This window comes from Eubalaena glacialis, chromosome 8 (assembly GCF_028564815.1).
Source record: "Eubalaena glacialis isolate mEubGla1 chromosome 8, mEubGla1.1.hap2.+ XY, whole genome shotgun sequence".
NCBI classification, from domain to species: domain Eukaryota; kingdom Metazoa; phylum Chordata; class Mammalia; order Artiodactyla; family Balaenidae; genus Eubalaena; species Eubalaena glacialis.
In genome coordinates this window covers 86,850,006-86,869,565 of record NC_083723.1, presented here as the reverse complement: position 1 = coordinate 86,869,565, position 19,560 = coordinate 86,850,006, and the positions used below count along the sequence as shown (strand labels likewise).

Below are 19,560 nucleotides of genomic sequence, written 5' to 3'. Positions count from 1 at the left end.
CTTTGTTTTTCCTTCTCTTCACCTTGATTTCCTCATTTTTCCCATTTTTAATATAGGTATTTTTGTAAGTCATCCCAAGGCTTTTTTTGTAACGAGGTAGGAGATAAGCTCTCCATCAGATTACGGGCCCATGAAAGGCAAAGATCAGGTCACTTTATCTGTCTCCAGCATCTTTTGCATGAAAACATGCTTTGCAGGTGCTCGATAAATGTTTTCTGAAGTTTTCTTTCTCCCCTATTGAACAGCATTGCATACCTTAGTCACTCAAGTTTATTTAATTAGCGAATCCATGAAATTGGATTTCTTGAATACAGAGCTGAAGGGCAGCAATGCTGATAATGCCAAGAGTATAGTTTATTCTCCTGTTTTTATTGCAAATATAAGATGGTTCCGTTACAAGATCAGGGTTTTGTGAACCAGTCTAAGAACCTCATCATCATCTACTTCGATGAGAACACAACCAACTGATAAATATATACTGATATACAAACCATTTGCGAGCAATGGATACTCAGGATATAGATCAAAAGCATTTACCTTTCATGTGTTAACTGATAAAATTTTCAACATACCAAGTTGAATCGTACTGACACAGATTTAAGGACCACACCATTCACATAGTTTCTACCTGTCACGTCATCATTATCCCAGTGACGCCGCTGCTCAGCCAGCTTTTGCATTCGTGTTTTGACTGAGGAGGCTGCAGTTCCTTCCAATCTTGAGTTTAGCCCTCTCCTCACTCCCAGCAGCGATGCCGGGGCGGCCACGGAATCACTGACACCAGCTGGCACTTGTGGCGCTTGTGGCTGCGCCTGAGGAGACATAGGACTCGGAGAACAAGGTTTTGCAGAAGCTGACTCAACCGGTTTTTCATTTTCCAAGTTGGAAACTTCTACTTCAGTGTTGTCAGAACAGCGTTTTTTTGATGGTGATGGTTTTGTGCAAGATTTCTCTAGATTAAAAAGGACAAAAAAATAAAAAATAAAAATTCTGTAATTCCTCACAGCATGAAAAACTTACAGTAGGTACAAATTAATAAAACACTGTCTCTCTGTTCCTTTAAATGATTTTACTCACAACAAGAAACACGTAAAATTCTACTTTGTTTCGGTAACTTAGAAATCTGATATAAGATATTTCTCTTTAAACAAACATATAATTTATGGTTTAAGAAACCTTAATGAAAAAAATCTTCAAATAACATCCTCAAGATATATGCATAATATTCTATGTGGTCTTAAGACACTAGGAAATAAAAAGTGCACACACACAGAATAAGCAAATGTTCTAAGGGATTTTAAAGATCATACAGCCCAATCACCACACTTTTAAATAAGAAAAATCAGGCCCAGAGAAATCAAGTTACCTGCTTAAAGTGACATAGCTGAGCTAAGGGTAGACACAAGTTTTCTGCTTTTAAAAACAATCTTTCATGAACAATAGTAAACAAGGGTAGAAGGGCACCTGGCTTGAGGTTTAGGAGGCAGAGAACCAAAAAAAGACTGAATTATCTAGTCAATACCAAACAAATTCATTGGCACAAGTGTTTAACAACATTTTACATTTTAAACTTCCACGAACACCTATAAAATAAATTTAAAAGTCCTAAAAGAAAAAGGAGCTATTCAAACGCAAGGCATATAATTTTTACCCAAGAATGAGTTTTAATATATCTCCTGGAAAACTAATACTTTAAAAGGTAGGAATGTAAATTCCATAAGAGGTCAGTTTCATTGGCTGTCTAACCAAGTGTTCTTGTTCTGGTAGTAACCGAAGCATGATTAGTGGGAAGTCATGATTGCCCTCATAAACATCAATCTAATTAAATGTACATCATGAACCTTTCCAGTCTTCTGCAACTCATTTAAGGGTATATTTTCAACGAACTTATCTAGTCATTTTTTGGACGTGTTCCTATTTAACATGCTTCACTATCTGGGAGTAAAGAATTCTTCGAGTTTACATTACTTATAACAGTAAATCTTTCCATTTAAGTACCAAAACACAGTTCCAACCACTAGTTTTCAAGTACATAGTACTCAATATTTGATTGCATAAACCCATGCCACAATGAAGAGATCCCAGACTGGAGCCAGGTCTCTATTTCCTATGTAATATATATGGTATTCCCTCCCTTCAAAATGTATTAACACACAAAAATAAATTCTCCTTCTATGGTTAGCTCACAAAATAATGAGAACCAGCACTATGCCCTCATCTCTTTTGTAATATTGGTTTTGCCCTCTGTAATACTTTTTTTCTGTATGTATTTTAAATTTATACTAAGGGAAATGATCATCTCCAGATTATTCCAAATGCTTGGAAAAGATTAAGCCAGCTGACTGACGTAGGCTGAGGATGCCAGGATTTAGGAAAGAATAAGACAAGCTTCCAGGTGCGTGTGGGTTTGTTGGGGGTGGGGAGGGAGGTTACTTAATTTTGTTTCTGTTTAATTTCACCAGTTCTGTAGATTAACAACCTGTACTTTGTGCCCAGCCTGAGAGAGATGGTTCAGCAGACAGAGGATGAAAAGGCTCATTAAATTACAAGCATTTGCAGGCAGGTCTGCCTTTTGTTGCCCTGCTCACGCCACAGACACACCTGAACCTGGTGGTCAGCTGTGCTGGCACCTGTTGGGGTAGATAAACTCTATACCATGGCAGTATAAGTGCCCCAGTGCTCCTTTATTATTCTTCCCTGAGAGGTTTTAAGGATAATTTTGGAATGAGGAAAATAAAGTTCAACCAGTTAATCTGAAATATTTGTTAGAAATTCTTCTCTGGCCTGATAGGTTCTAGGCCTAATATAATAGGCCTGGAATACAAAAGGCTGATCTTTCTCCCAGAGGCTATTCCATCTGTCGCCCAAAGACCTTGGTTCTTCTGCATGAACAATAAAATGCTTGGCGCTTATCTCCTTTTAAAAAATGCAAAGTTTACTGTTCCCCACAAAGCCTTTTACCTTCACCACCAGACAGGGGCTGCTGGTTACTTGCTTCTGAAAGCGGCTCCCTGACTCGCTTGGCTTGAGTCGCAGACCTTGCTGCTGGGGTGGGCCGCTCAGCCATTTTCCTCTGAAGATTCTCGCGTCTGGCACGGGTTCGTTCAAGCAGTTTCTACGTATATCAGAGCGTTAAAACACAAGTTTCGTCAAAGGTTCAGAAAACTTCAGGTATCTTCTAAAATCACTAATTGCCATCATGTACGATAACAGTTAAATACATTTCAAAAGTGAAATCCTAAGTAATTAAGTCAAGATTCACCAAATGAACACCCCCATGTCAAAATTTAATTACAGACGTAATATGAACATTAAAGGGGGAATAAAATGTGTTAAGTTAGTTGTATGAGATTTTAAATGGCCACAAATCTTTTTCTGCTTCCATCAAAAGCTATTTGAATTGGGATGGCCTTATGATTCACTTTGACCATTAAAACGCAGCAGAAGTGATACTGTGTATGTGACTTCCAGTTCCAGGCCTCAAGAGGTCTTGCAGTTTCTGCTCTCACCCTCTCGGAACACTGCCTCCACATGAAGAAGCCCAGGTTAAGCCTGCTAGACACACGGCCCAGCTGACAGCCAGCATCAACCACCAGACCTGAGAGGAAGGCTATTTTAGACCATCCAGTCCCAGATAATTTGTATATCACTGCAGACTTCTATACGACTGCAGGGGACACCAGAAGCCCAGCCCAGCTGAGCCCAAATGCTAAGGCACTGAATCATGGAAAATAACGTGGTTGTTGTTTTAACCACTATGGTAGGCAGAATAATGGTCCCCCAAAGTTGTTCACTGTCCTAATCCCATGAACCTGTGAATATGTTACCTTACATGGCAAAAGAGAGTTTGCTGACGTGATTAAATTAATGACCTTGAGATGGAGAGATTATTCTGGATTTTCTGAGTGGGCCTCAAAAGGGCAATTGTCCTTATGAGGGAAGAGAGGCCCAGAAGCTCAGAGTCAGAGAAGATGTGACAAGGGAAGCAGAGGTCAGCGTGATGGACATTTTTTGGCCACAGGCCACAAAATGCAGGCGGCCTCTATCAGCTGGAAAAGGCGAGGAAACAGATTCTCCCTAGAGCATCCAAAAGGAACACAATCCTGCTAACACCTTGATCTGAACCCAGCAAAACCTATCAGACTTCTGACCTACAGAAGATAATAAATATGTGTGATGTTAAGCCAGTAAATTTGTAATAATTTGTTGTAGCAGCAAAACTAATACAACCACTAAGATTTGGGGTGATGGCAAGAGATAACTGGCATAATAGTCCTTTGAAGACATAAGACACTTCCTAAGAGAAAAATAAATAAGCCTAAATAATCTTATGTTTTATTTAACTAAATATCAATATATAATAAAACAGTTTTAAGTTGAAATCTTAGCCATTCCATAGAATCGTGAATACTACTCTTTTCTAACCCCAATGTATGCTCCTATTCAAATCAGTGTAGTATAGTAAACACAAGACCCTGTAAAACAATTCATTCTCTCTCAAATGAACACAACCAAAGGAGGCATGCAGATTACTGGCTGGAGTTTACACACTGCCCTGCAAACACAGATATAGCAGTTAGTGCAGACTAAGGAATTAAACTCCATCTGACCTTTTTAATTGCGTAATTAAAACAGAGTAATGATTTTTTTAATCCTTCTGAGTATGCAAAAGAAGCATGAGCTAAATTTGGACGAAGGCACAACTCTCTACTTAGGAATGATTTCTCATTGAAAGAAGTAACACTAAACCTAAATGCTATGTCACTGAAAGAGTAATTTATGAGCCAAATGCCTTCCAAAACACAAGACCTTCACCCTTTAAATAAAAGTCTTCAACAAACTCAAAAGTGATAGTATTACACAAATTCATATATGTCTGATAATTTCTCCCACAATAAAATATATCACTCCCAAGATACAAAACTAGACTAACTATATTCATTCATGGACACGCCCACATTCCATTCTGGTCAGTTAGAATACTTATGAGTCAGTATATCTTCGGTTACTATGAGCAATAGGTCACAGAAGAATGTGGTTTTGCCATTCAAATATACACAAGTGTTCTTTTGCTACATTAGATTCAAAAATTTCAAGATTAAAACATATTAAAGTAGATAAGCAAAAAAGTTCCCTAATCTGTAAAATAAAACTAATAAGTACCAAAGATTATTAATGTAAAGAAATGATGTATCTAAAATACATAAACTCAACAGCTCAATAAATGTAAGTCACACTTCTTTATAAAAATGTAACAGGAATTTAAGGGATCTTTTATTTATAAGGTACATTCCTTCAAATATCACACCTCCTTCTTCAAATAACAGAGGCATTTAAAAAAAAACACACTGCAATTACTAACATAATCAGGAAGGTATTCCACATGGATGAATCTAAGATAACTGAAGCATATAGTCCTAAAGCAATTTCTGCCCCATATCCCTCAAACTATTTCTGACAGAAATTTTTTCTAGGAGATATTACTGATTTTCTTGCCTTCTTAAACAAAGTAGACTCAATAACAATTAACTTATTATTTTCAAAATGCTGTAGCAGCATTCTTTCCCAGGTCATCACAGAGATTTCGCTTAATTCTGGAAAATTAGAGAAACTCTATCCAAAACAGTGATAGCATGTATGTCTATTTATATCACAAGAAAAGATGCTTTATGTATTTTAATTGTAGCTTTTTCTCTTTTAAGGTTCCTACATAGAAAGCTCTGACTTGGCACACCTAGCTCTGGGTTTCTCTGTGCTAGTCTTGGAGTGGGATGACCATCACTCGTGAGCAGATCTTCACACTAAGAGGCTAATACTGACATCATGAGTAGTAAGTTGATGGTTTTAAATCCACCTAATAACAATTACAACAATCACTAATGCTTATACAGGACTTAATATAAAGTACTTTCAGTGTCTGCACGCACTAACTCATTTCATCTTCAAAATATGATTTGGTAAAATTCTGTTTTTACTACTGTTTTACAGATGAAGAAACTCAGGCAGGGGTTAAATAACAAGCCATAGGTCACACAGTTAAGAAGTGTCAAGGCAGGGACTTCCCTGGTGGCACAGTGGTCAAGAATTCATCTGCCAATGCAGGGGACACGGGTTCGAGCCCTGGTCCGGGAAGATCCCATATGCCGCAGCAACTAAGCCCACGAGCCACAACTACTGAGCCCGCGAGCCACAACTACTAAGCCCGTGTGCCTAGAGCCCGTGCTCCGCAACAAGAGAAGCCACCACTGGCTGCAACTAGAGAAAGCCAGCGCGCAGCAACAAAAGACCCAACGTGGACAAAAATAAAAAAAATTAAAAAATAAAAAAAAAACAGTGGCAAGCCAAGATTCAGAACCAGGCTCCGGAGTCTGGACTCTTAACTACTTTGTTATAAACTATCTTTTGACTAAATCCAATTGCTCTTTTAAAGAACTTATCATCAGCAAAACTAACCAAATTCATACAATCAATATAACTTTTTTAATACTATCTGCTGATCATAATAATAAACATGTGCCTTAACTGCTTGTTCATCCATAAATCAAGATGGATTCTTCATCTCTGGTTGGTCCATGAAGAACATTAGGAAGACATGATCCTGTGGACCCTGTCTAGATGCTGATGCAAACAAACTGCAAAAACATGAGACACTTAAGGAAACCTGAACACTTAACAATGTTTGATGATATTAAGGAACTGCTGTTGATTTTTTAGGTGTGATAGTAGCATTATGATTTTTTTTAAGTCTTTAGTGTTCAGTGATAAATACTTAAGTACTTACATATAAAATTATATGATCTCTAGAATTTGCTTCCAAATAATTCAGTGGGAGGGATTAGAAGGGGATACAGTAAAACAATATGGCCACGTGTTGCTGGGTGGTGGAGGCATTATATTTGAAATTTTCTACAATAGAGAAAACAATATTGCTAAAATGTCCGAACAGTTACTGTTGTATATAATTATTTGCCTGTAAAATAATTTGCACTGAACGGCTCTCTTCCGTATCAATTCGGCAGAACATTATTGGATGTGCTTGATGTTAGGGAAACATCTCTCTGAATAGGAAACAACAGTCCTACCTTCAAGAAGCTTACATTCTAACAGAACACATGTTCAACGGGTAAATAAATGCAAGTGAGATGGGTACTGTGAAAGGTGATCTCCCCTCTGAAGAAGGGGAACCAAACTGTGAGCTGCAGGTTGAAACAGAGTTTGCCAGGCAGAAGCGGCAGGGAGAGGAACAGTGTGCCAGACAGCACGAGTGACAGCAGGGAGGAGAACCACTGCACAACAGCCTTGTCTGAGGAAACAAGAGTTTAGGATAGTTGTAGCCTTTCTCAACTAGAGTTACCAAGAGGATTAATCCCTAACGCCCTGGCATTAATGTAATGAATTAACATCTCTCCTATGCCTGTAGGGTGGTCTGGTTAAGAATCACCCTTGGGAAAACTGAGAAAACAGTTCTCTCAAATAATTTTCCCTGTTCTACGGTTCTGATAAGGAACTCTGGTTGAGACAGTCATTTTAACTGACTTCCAATTTTTTTTTCAGACAAGGAACTGTACCAGTTAGTTTCACTGTGCAAAAATGTTATGAATGCTATAATTAAGCACCTAATCTTTGGAACCAATTCAAATTGTTCACTCATTACCAATTAAGGAAAAGATGTCAAAGCTGTTTATTCCAACTGCAACCGATCTAACTTTTCATAACATAAACCATACATATTTCTGAGCACACTCTAAAATGAGAAGTTTCTTTTAAAGAAAAGTTTCTTTCAGCTGAGATTTGTACTAGCTTCAGAATAACATTTTAAAGTAAAACAAAGTACAATTTTCAGCCAACTTTCAAAATGCTTTGTCCTGTCAGTTACCTAGGAGAATGAAAATATTCAGAACACATAGGGCTAATATTTTAAGGAATCCTATTCTAAGTTGGAACATAATGTATCCTTTTTAACTTCAATGTAAGTGAAAAATATGTAGTGCACGACCAGCTCTACTCTTTACAGCTAATACAAAAATGTGTTCAGGATTTTTCTGTTAGAATATTTAAGGTTAACGAATTGATGTGTTTTCCCCCAGAGATGATTGAGAATTTGTAAACAAAAATAAACACTGCTGTGTTTGAACACAAGTAAACTCTAATTATTGAAACTTTTAATATCTTAGGATTGTAAGTACATCTCAAAAAAAAAAAGTATTACCACTCTCCATTCAATTTTTCAATCTAGTGCAGAGACATTTTTAGGCTCACTTTGCAACAACTGTTATTTTTTGAGTTGAAACTTGCACAACAACCTAAAAAATGAGGAACTGTCCTGGAAGAAAAGGGAGTGGAAATTCCTGAGTGTGTCAAAGTACATTGTCAACAAGAAGCCAAAGCTAGACAAATAATCGACACAATACGATGTAATTAATCCATATTTAATTTCCAAAGAACAAAAGATGAGTGAAGTATTGCTGTAATGGTATGCTCCATAAACATACCCAAAAAGGTTTATTTCTTTACTATTTTTTTTTAAAATCGTGGGCTATTAATTTTGGTTTGTACGTATTCGGCTAACACTGTTTCCTTTCAATTTGTATCAATCTCAGGTATGAATCTTCTTTGCTAGTTAGCTGAGCAATAGAATCTGAAGGAACTATTGACTTTATAAGAACAGATGCAATGGTTTCAGGCACCGGCTTATTTTAACGTTTTGCTGTCATTTTGTTCACAGCATCCTTAAATGCACGGCTCCTCTTTGGGCCACACGAACCCTGCAAATCACATTCCATTCCATTTCCGGGCGGCGGCTGCACACACAGCACTGAGTCACTCGGACACCCGACTCCACCTCGCAAGTTACCCCGGCTTTTACTTCCAGCGGGATCTTTTGGTCAGGCCCCTACCTCACCCTCGCAAGGGACAGGGATCCAATCCAGAGGGGTATATAATAACCGGGGCTGACAGGAGGTTTTTTCACTACTGCTGCTGAGGACAGACTCAAAGCTTTCCCCCCCAGAGCTTCATCTGCAGGATAAGAACAAGAAAACCGCAGAAGAACTGCAGCCGCAGAGCAGAGGGAACCAGCGGTCCCCTCCTGGCTTCCCCAGTCCGACACCCGCACGCACACTCTGCGCACGCGCGCGCACGCGCTCTCCGCCCGGTGGGCCCGGAGGTAGACAGAAGGTGGGAAGGGAGGGTGGGGGCCGAGAGGGGTCATGGCTGGCTCTGCCCGCAAGTTTTCTCACCTCGGTAAACGGGTCCATCGCCCGGGGCTTCGCGTGTCGATTGCGAGACGACCGAAACGGTGGTTCAAATTCGGAAAAAGAAAAGAAGTGAGTGCCGGCTCAGTGTGTCACTTGGAGAAAACAAGAAGTCCGGGGCAGGGGAACTCTTCCAACCTACTCCCCTCTTCCCCACAGCCTCCAGTGTCACACTCGGCCTTCAGCGGCGGTTCAAATTTGAATTTCAGCGCCGGGAGCCGCGCGCATGCGCGCGGGGCGGGGCGGGGGCAGGGCACGCCTCTCCCCGCACCGGCGCTGGATCACGTGGCCTTGCCCGGGCTGGGAGGTTCCCAAGGGTGGCTTAGCCTTCTCAGTGATAGCCCACCCCTGGCGGCGGAGATGCGGAGGTAGGTGCTGCGCTCGGCCCTTCAACTGCCTCCCGGCTCGAAGCCCCACCCCAAACGCTCGCACACCCCAGTCTGTTTAAGCAGGTCCCTTCGCGCCTGTGCTTGGGCGTTTCCGCTTTCCTTAATTCCTAAATTTAGGATTAAGGGCCCTTCTGTTTGAAATCCCACTGGACCATGGACCTGACATAGCTTTCTGTCCACCTGCCCGCCCGCCCCTACTTCACTCCAAGGGGGACTCAGGCTTGGCCTTCTTGAGGGCCAGGTCTATTGGGCCCCCGGACACTTGGGGCTAATGACCAGTTAGCCACCTTGGGCACTGGCCTTTCTCATTGGAAAAATAAGGTTAACATTAACAGACTGTGTGTAAAGAGTTTATACACAAAACACCCGTCGTCCCTTTTTATTTTAATCCCATCAAACTGCATGCAGTGTTAGAGCTGAGAAGCTACCCACTTTAATCCTCCCTTTTACAGCTAAGAGAAGGGGGACCCTGAGACATTAAGTGACTGGTCCAGGGGAAATGAAAATCCCATTCTCAGCTCATAGTCTGCTTTCCACCGCTGAATCAAGCTGTATTTCATGATTATTCTCTGTAGATTACTGAGAATTGTAAAGTACGTTTTATAGTTACTGTATCAGATTCATTTCTTATTTAGTAAGTCTGTACTAGGGCTTGTTATAAAGACAACAAACAGGTTTGGACTTATTCATCTGTAACACAGAGTAGATTGCTGAGTGACTGCCCAACGGCTGAACAGGCCAAAACTATTTCTCCCAAGTAAGAAGTTTCGGTGTATTTAATAACGTTTCCATCTTAGCAGTCAGTAAACATTACAAAAAGTATTTCACTAATAATATCTCTAATTTGAATTTTGGTGCTATACGTTGTAATGGAAAGAATTCTGAGTGTGGGATAAGAAGAAATTCCTTGAGGTCTTGGCTCCACCAAGACCATGTGACCTTAGGCTTTAGGCAAATCATTTAACTCAGTATTTCTTAGACCTTTCTGGGGAGTCATAGTCTCCTTTGAAAGTACAATTAAAGCTGAAAAATGCCCACTCAATCACAAAATGTTTAAGATATGATTCCATGAAGTTCATGGTCACCAGGTTAGCCTCTTTGGATTTTAGTTTACTCGTCGGTAAAACAGAAATAATCAGCTGCCCTGCCAGTCCTCAGAGTTGTTAGGAGGATCAGGTGAAAAATTAAAAGAGATCCAAAAGTATTCTGTAATAAGTAATAAGCCCCTATCCAAGTGTTTGCTGTATTGAATTCTTAATATTTAACTCAAAATATTCTAGTTATGAACCAAAGAGAAAAGCCGCTTGAATTTTTTTCCAGTGCTGGACCAGAAAGTGGCGGGTGTATTGAGGAGTGCGGGTTCAGGAGGAAGTTTACGCGACATTGGAAAACGAGTCAATAGAAATTTACGAAGCCTTGCGCCTTCCAGCTTTGGCCTCTGTGAGACTTAGATTCTTTATGACCAGATCCTAGTCAAGACTAAAAGAGATAAATACAGCAAGTCACTCAATATAACTACCCAAAACATTTAGTTTATCTTTCTTCACAATCCCCCTGTCTTTACCCTGGTGATGATAATAGCAACCACCACACAGTAGCTGAAGTTCGTTAAACACCTACCATGTGCCCGAAGCTGTGCTAGAGACTCAAGTCTACTCTCTTAGGATACTGCAACTGTCTGCTAACAGTTCTCCCTACTTCCCTTCTTACCCTCTGATAGTTCACGCTTCAGTTTATAAGCTAGAATTACTTTTCTCCTCTTGAAAATTGTTATAAAATATTTCCACTTTACCAAAAAATTAATGAATGGAACAGATAACTGTGTACCCACCACCTAGCTTAAAAAATATGTAATTTTATAATTGAAGTCTCCTGTGTATTCCTCCTTAATCCCATTCCCCAGGGGTAAAACTATCCTGATTTTCATGTTTATCATTCCCATGAAATGTATGTACTTTTATTACATCTACATGTATATCCATATCAATATATAGTGTTTTACATAAATTTTATTTTTACTGTAAGTAAAAATTTCTGCAGTTGGTTTCTTTTCTGAATATTCTCTTTATGAGATTCATCCTCACTAACAGGTATAGCTGCATTTTATTCATTCTCACTGCTGTATTCTATTGTATTAATATACTTGTAATTTATGTATCCATTATCCTGTTAATGGACATTTAGCTCATTTCCAGTTTTTCATTCCAAAGACCCCATGATGCCATGAATATTTTTATGTCTCCTTATACATACATGCAAAACTTTCTCTAGAATAATATACCTAGGAATTAGAGGATCATTTCAATAAATATATTTCAATATTATTGCCAGATATTAAAAATAAATTGCTCTTCAAAACGATTGTAACAATTTATATTCCAATCAGCTTTAAATGAGCATGCCTGCTACTCTAGTGCCTCCCTAGTACTTGGATACTTTTTAGATTCTGTCATTCTTGTTTGTATGCATTTATCCTATTACTAATGGAAGTGAACATTATTTCATGTGTTTATTGGCCTTTAAGTTTTCCTTTTCTGTGAATTTCAAATTCATATCCTTTGCCCATTTTTCTGTGTGGTTGCTTTTTCTTATTGATTTGTAGGCTTTTGTTGTTTACTATTTTCCGGGAAAATAACTCTTTTTGGTTTTTTGGCTGGCAAATATCTTTTCCTAGTTTATGGTTTGTCTTTTCACTTTAGGATGTCTTGGATGTACAGAAATGTTTCCTATTAATATAATTAAATATATGTATATTTTCCAGTAGGGTTTGTGCTTTTTATGTCTCAAGAAATCCTTCCCTTTCCCTATCCTGAGGTTGTAAATATATTCTCTCATATTTTCTTCTAAAAAGCATGGGTTTTTTATGGTTTTGTCTTTAAATTATCTGGATTGATCTTGTTTTTTGTTTGGATAACCAAATGTCTTAGCAGCAGTTATTTAATTGTCCATCCTTTCCCCACTGACCTTAATGCCACTTTTGTCATATACCAACTTCTCTTGTGTATGTAGGTCTATTTAGGAGCTCTTTATTCTGTTCTACTGGTTTATTTGTCTATTCCTCACCCAATATCGAACTGTTTTCATTATGTGTTGATATCTGATAGGGCAAATTAAAAATTGACGTGGTTAATTTTGTCCCCTTATTCTTCCATATAAATTTTGGGGTCAGATTGTCAAGTGCCACAAAGGAAAAAAAAATCCTCTTGAGATTTGTAATTGGAATCCTACTGAATTTATCAAATAATTTGGAGGAAAATGACATCTTTGTGATATCAAGCCTTTCCATTCGTGAACATGGATATATCTTCATTAATTTAAGCCTTCTTTAATATCGTCCAAAAATGTTTATAACGTACTTCCATAAGGATCTAAACTCTTTAATTTGTTCCTATGTATCTTTTTTGTTGTTATTGCTTTTATAAATGGTATCTTTTAATTATATTTTAAAACTCTGTTATTGATATATAGGAACATGATTATTGCAAACCTATTGAGCAATCTTATTAGTTTTAGCAATTTATTCATAGAGTGGGAGCTTTTTAAAATGTAAGTTGTACAGTGTCAGTTTCTTGTTTTGAGCCAGTTTATGTCTTCTGCTGCAATTAGAATAATATCCAAATTCTTTATCATACCTACAGGGCCCTACATGACCTGAACCTTGCTTGCCTCTCCTAGTATCCTAATATTCTCCAGATATCACAGTACTCTCCCTTCTTTTTCCCACTAGTCTCCAGCCTCATAGGACTTTTTTCTAGTCATAAAAATAGGCCAAATTTCTTCCTGCCTCAAGAACTTTCCATCCCCTGGATATTCGTAGATCTACCCATGGCTGGCTGCTCATTAATTGGGTCTAAGCTGAAATGTGCTGTCTCCTCAAGAAGACTTGTCTGATCAGGTGGCCACACCCCTCCTCTCTCCCCCCCAAGTCATGTTCTATCCCATTACTCTGTTATATTTTCTTCATTGCATTTACCATTTACGTGGGATCATTTTAGATATGTGTTTAAGTTTATCATCTGTCTACCTCTTCTACTAGACTGTAAGCGATGGAATGGCAGGGACTTGTCTTGTTGGTAATTGTAACCTAGCAGCTTCAGGGCACACGAGTTCAGTAGATATTTGTTGAATGAATGAATGTAAGATAACTATTATTCCTTTTTTAGAGATGAAGAAACTGAGATGCAAAGAGGCTAAGTGATTGCTCTAAGTCCATCACCTATAATTTGAACCAGATCTGCCTGACTTCAAATCCTGTTTATGATCTTGACATTTCAGTTAATTTATTTATTTTGATCACCAAAGACACAATAATGATGTAAATGTGCTCTTGAGCTATATCTAAAGTGCTGAATACATAGCAACCATGTTTTTCTCTTAAAATTGTTTTAAAAAAAAATTTTAACTACTAAGTTAGGGAAGAAAATAAATATATTATATTCACGTGATTATTACCAGTTAGTTATACAGTTTGGCCTAACGATGATAGTGTTCTGAAAGTCATCAAAAGTGTCTTCTCTAGTTATTCAAATAAAAACCACAGTTTCTCAAGTTATTTAGGTAAAGACCACAGCTTATTATATTAATTTAAGAATAGAATCAAGGCTATGTGCTCTAGAGCCCGTGAGCCACAACTACTGAGCCTGTGAGCCACAACTACTGAAGCCCATGTGCCTAGAGCCCATGCTGTGCAACATGAGAAGCCACCGCAATGAGAAGCCCGCTCACTGCAATGAAGAGTAGCCCCTGCTCGCCGCAACTAGAGAAAGCCTGCGCAGCAACAAAGACCCAACGCAGCCAAAAATAAATTATTTATTTATTTATTAAAAAAAAAAGAATAGAATCAAGGCTCTGAAGAAGAGATAACTAGAGATTAAAGGTAGCCCGAGTAAATGAATATTTGCTCCTTTTAAGATCCTTTTCAACAAAGGAAATAGTAATCATGTTTTCACAGATAAAATTGATGGAGGGCTGAAAAACACAAAAAGTCAAAAACATTTACTTCAATAAGGACACTCCATATGTTATGTATGTACAGTTAATTTTTCAAAGTACATTCACGCACATTCTCATTTCATTCACAAAATAAAACAATGACCTAAATATTCTTATTTTTACAGGAATCAAAAAGGCCAAGATCTAACCATAAGGCAGTGGCAAGAAGGATTAAGGTCAAGTTCTCTACTTCAGGTTATCTGGCTGAAGGGCCACTTCTTTTACACATTCATTATAATGAAGAAATAATAACTATCAAAAGATGTTATATATGTGTTACTAAAGGGCTATTTTGTTTGTTACAATATCTCCTATTAATGGTCACTAGCATCACATTTTAAGGGTTTTAAACAGTTTTAGGGGTCTTTAGCATCAGATTTTTTTCTTTTCTAAGTTAATCAGTGAAAATGTTTCATATTCCAAAGTGAGGAAAAATACATTGTGTGTGTGCTTTCTAACATATTGTATTGTTTCCAAAAACCAATGCAACTACTGTCATATTTCCTTTATTCAATAGAGTATTCTCAAAATGTATACAGCTCTAATCTCCTTTTTACTTTCTTAAGTGGTTAATACGGTATTAAGGGAGTTCATATTTAAAGGACCATGGTAAATCCTTTCATAAAGACGAAGAATTCTTTTATGTACTTATCGCACTATAATTTACATATGCTATCTTTACTTTTCCATACCTAGATTTCTCAAAGCTATATTCACAGAACCTATGTTTTAATTTTTTAGCAATCCCATATAAAAGAAAAGTAGCCCTTAAATATTAAAAAATAGCAGAAGTCAATGTTTCTTAAACATCAAAATCTCTTTATTGAGCATCAAAAATAAATTCTTCTCCTTTTATTTTTTGGCCATGTGGCATGTGGGATCTTAGTTCCCCGACCAGGGGCCGGACCAGGGACCGAACCTGTGCCCCCTGCAGTGGAAAGGAAGAATCTTAACCACCGGACCGCCAGGGAAGTCCCAAAATCTTCCCCTTAAGTGTGAAACAAGAAGGTTCATTGTACTCCACTGACATCTGTCATGAACTTCTTTATCTTCCAAACGCTTCAAAAATTTCTCCTCACATACTCTTTCCAGACCTTGGTTCTTCCCCTGGCTCATTAGCCCTTCCAAATGTTGGCGTTCATGACATCTGCTTTCACTCTCTGCCCTGCTTCTCACAGCCTGACACCATCTGCATTCGTCAGCACCATTCATGCCTGGCAGGTACTAGGCCCTCAAGAAATGTTTGCTGATGAATTCTCAGTGACCACAGCCTCCTACTCTCTGACCTCACCATTCTGCAAACCTTCCAACTCTACTGACCTTCTCCTCTCTTCTGCTTGTCCACCACATATATGGCCACACTTGGACGCTGAACACAACCAGGAAGTGCTCCATCTCCAAGATTTCAAATCCCTGAACTGGCTTCTGATTGTAATCTAAAATCCTTATCTTTTCTCTACTGCTGCTCTCGCCTACTTAACCTGCAAGTCCCCTCTAACCCTAATCTTCAGTTTATTCTCCTTTCCCAAATTTTGGTCAAATTATAAATGTCATAGTTCATTTGTAGCCATGCCTGTGTATTATCCCTGACTTCCCACCCTGCCCTTTTCTATGAGACCACATGCTAAGTAGTTCATCTATTCTTAAAAAGTGGCCAAGCAAGTTAAAAAAAAAAGGTAGGAGCTGGCAGGGATCACCTAATTCAGCCCCCTAAAACAGCAGATGAGGAACCAAGAAGATTGTGACTAGTCAGAGATTTCCAGAACCTGTCATTGGCCCTTCCCAGGTCTCTTCCCCAAACACTGCCCAATTTTGATCTTTTCCTGGGCTAGCAATAAGCAGTACAATGCTCATGATGCTAGGCAGCTGCACCAAGATGCAGCTCCCAGTCAGCCATGTGATCAGGGGGGTAAACAATCAAAACCCATACAACCATTCTGTTTTTCATGTCCAGTACAGTACTCAATAAATTACATGAGATATTCATCATTTTATAATAAAATAGGCTTTGTGTTCATTTTGCCCAACTGTAGCCTAATATAATTGTTCTGAGTATGTTTAAGCTAGGCTAGGCTAAGCTATAATGTTTGGTAGGTTAGGTGCATTAAATATGTTTTTGACTTAGGATGGGTTTATTGGGACATAACCCAGTCGTAAGTTGAAGAAGATGTGTGTGTGTGTGTGTGTGTGTGTGTGTGTGTGTGTGTGTGTGTGTGTAACTTTGTTGGCTCCTTTTCCTCTGCCCCACAACTAAGGAACTAAGAACTTTAAATTCTCCCCTGGGTGCTCTTGTCTACCTACACACACCCCCCCAGATGATCTCATCAGTTTCATTGACTTAAAATACCATCTGTATACTGATGGTTCCCAAATTTATTTCTTTGGCATCATCTCTTCCTTGAACTTGGAACACTAATATCCAACCACCTATGTGAAATCTTGACTTGGACTTTTAACTGGTGTATTAAACTTAACAAATCCAAAATGGAATTTCCCCACTAAACCTATTCTTTCCCCAATCTTCTCCATTTCCATAAATGGCACCACTATCTACCCAGTTGCTCAAGCCAAAAACCTAGGGGTCATATTCAGTTCTTTCTTCTTTTCCTCCTACTCTGTCCACATACCCAACCTACCATCATCTCTGACTCCAAATATATCTTTTACTTCTCTCCCTCTCTGCAGCTTCCATTCCACTCTAAGCCATCATCACCCTCACTGGACCTACTGCAAGAGTCTCCTGTCTGGTTTCCCTGCTTCCACTCCCATCCTCTTATCCATCGTTCTCAGAGCAGTCAATGCGATCTTTAAAAAAAAAAAGCCATATTATGTCACTGCCCTGTTTTAGTGGCTTCTGATTGCACTTAGAAAAAAGTCCAAATTCCTTTCGTTAGTCCCTGCTACCTCTGAAATCTTTTTACTTTCCCCCAGCTCACTGGACTCCAACCATGCTGACCTTCACATAGCCCCAGGATCAGGACAAGATCATTCCCATCCCAGGGCTTTTGCCTTTGCAATTCCCTCTACTTTGAATGCTTGTCTCCCCTGCCCAACCCCACCCCAAATTTCTCATGGCTGACTCTTTCTTCTCCTTCAAGTCTCAAAAGTCACTTCCTCAAAGAGGCTTTTCCTGACCCCTCTGTACCCCAAGTCACCATCTCTAGTATACTTCTCTGATTTACTGTACTTCATAGCACCTATTTGTATCTATTACATCATTTGTTTACTTAATTGTTATTTGTTTCTCCTGCTGTAAGTTCCAAGAGAACTGGGAATCTATTTGATTTACTCACCACAGCATCCCTGATGTATGCGCACAAGGACTGCCCGATATATGTATATCATATTTACATATGTATGTATGCACTACCAGTAGTAACATAAATAATAAACATCTGTGGAAGGAGTAAATTAATGCACATCTTGATTTCTTCAAAATGTAATTAAGATAGGCAATATTTTTGATGTCTGATTAATAAAAAATATCCTTCCTCCCTCAGTCATTTACAATAAAACATCCTATCAAAAAAATATCACATGACATATAAGGTGGTACATATTTTCATGTACATATTTTTCATCTGCATATCTCCTTTGGCCAGTTGTCTGTTAAAGTCTTTGGCTCATTTTTTAATCAGGTTTTTTGGTTTCTTGTTGAGTTAAAGTGTTCTTTGCATAATTTGAATAATTGTCTTTTATCAGATGTGTCATTGACAAATATTTTCTTCCATTCTGTGGCCTTGTTTTTTAATTCTCTTGACACAGTCTTTTACAAAACGGAAGATTTTCATTTTAATGAAGTCCAGTTTATCAACCATTTCTTTCATGGGCCATGCTTTTGGTACTCTGTCTAAAAGGTTATTGCTGTACCCAAAGTCAACTAGGTTTTCTTCTATGTTATCATCTACAAGTTTTATAGTTTTGGGTTTCATATATATATTTAAGTCTGTTATTCATTTTGCATTATTTTTTTGTGAAGGATGCAGTCTGTGTCTGGATCAAGTTTTTTGCATGTGGTTGTCCAGTTGTTTTAGCACCATTTGTTGAAAAGACTATCTTTGCTCCATTGTATTGCCTTTGCTATTTTGTCAAACAACAGGTGACTATATTTATGTGAGTCTGTTTCTAGATTCTCTATTCTGTTCCATAGATTTATTAATCTGTTTTTACCAATACCACACTGTCTTGTTTATTATGGCTTTATAGTAAGACAAAAGGAGGAGATATGGGGATATATGTATATGTATAGCTGACTCACTTTGTTATAAAGCAGAAACTAACACACCATTGTAAAGCAATTATACTCCAATAAAGATGTTAAATAAATAAATAAATAAATAAATAAAATCACAGGGTTTCCCAGGATTTTTGTGCTGTCCTGACTATTTTCAATGAGGTGAAAGGCGGAGGCAGTTTCACAAAGCATTCTTTTATTTGGCTTCCACTTCATGTTTTTCATTCTCCTGAAAAAGACATACTGAAAACATTCCATTCTCTCAATACAGACATCCCAAAAGCATTCAAACTGCACTGAAAAAAAATTTCTTAAAGCTACAGAAACCAACTTTCCCTGGCTCTTTTTTTCTTTCAGAGTCAAGGAACATTGTTTACAGCTGCCCTGAGGCTTCCTTTAATGCTTGTTAGAATCTGGGATGTTGCAATCAGAGTTTCTCTGTTCTTTTATAATGGCAAGCTGCAGATTAATTTTCCTCGATTCATAAATTTCCAGTGACATAGAATGTTATAAATTGTTTCCAAGAGAACAGGGAGGAAAGTCAAAAGTATTTTCTAGAAGCCTCTCCTCCCCTTATTCTTTTAAACTCTCATCTGAAATGTAAAAGTAAACAAATATTATTTTAATGTTCTATTTTTTTTTTAGTTACTGAGATAACTTCTCCTTAAGAAATTAAACTTTTTCTCAGTTT

At 38.2% G+C, this 19,560-nt stretch overlaps 2 protein-coding genes across 2 annotated transcripts in view; one reads left to right on the top strand and one right to left on the bottom strand.

Annotated features, from left to right (window-relative positions):
* ANLN (anillin, actin binding protein) overlaps window positions 1–9,401 on the bottom strand; it is a 54,022-nt gene extending 44,621 nt beyond the window's left edge. The window contains exons 1-3 of the mRNA XM_061197919.1: window positions 9,240–9,401; window positions 2,962–3,115; window positions 629–952 (exon numbers count right to left, since the gene is read on the bottom strand). Coding sequence (XP_061053902.1) covers window positions 629–952; window positions 2,962–3,115; window positions 9,240–9,257 — 496 coding nt within the window. The 5' untranslated portion in view covers window positions 9,258–9,401. The remainder of the gene's footprint in view (window positions 1–628; window positions 953–2,961; window positions 3,116–9,239) is intronic.
* A 5,389-nt stretch (window positions 9,402–14,790) lies between these two features.
* MATCAP2 (microtubule associated tyrosine carboxypeptidase 2) overlaps window positions 14,791–19,560 on the top strand; it is an 81,791-nt gene continuing 77,021 nt past the window's right edge. Inside the window, exon 1 of the mRNA XM_061197918.1 lies at window positions 14,791–14,830. The gene's annotated coding sequence lies outside the window, so the exon portion shown is untranslated. The remainder of the gene's footprint in view (window positions 14,831–19,560) is intronic.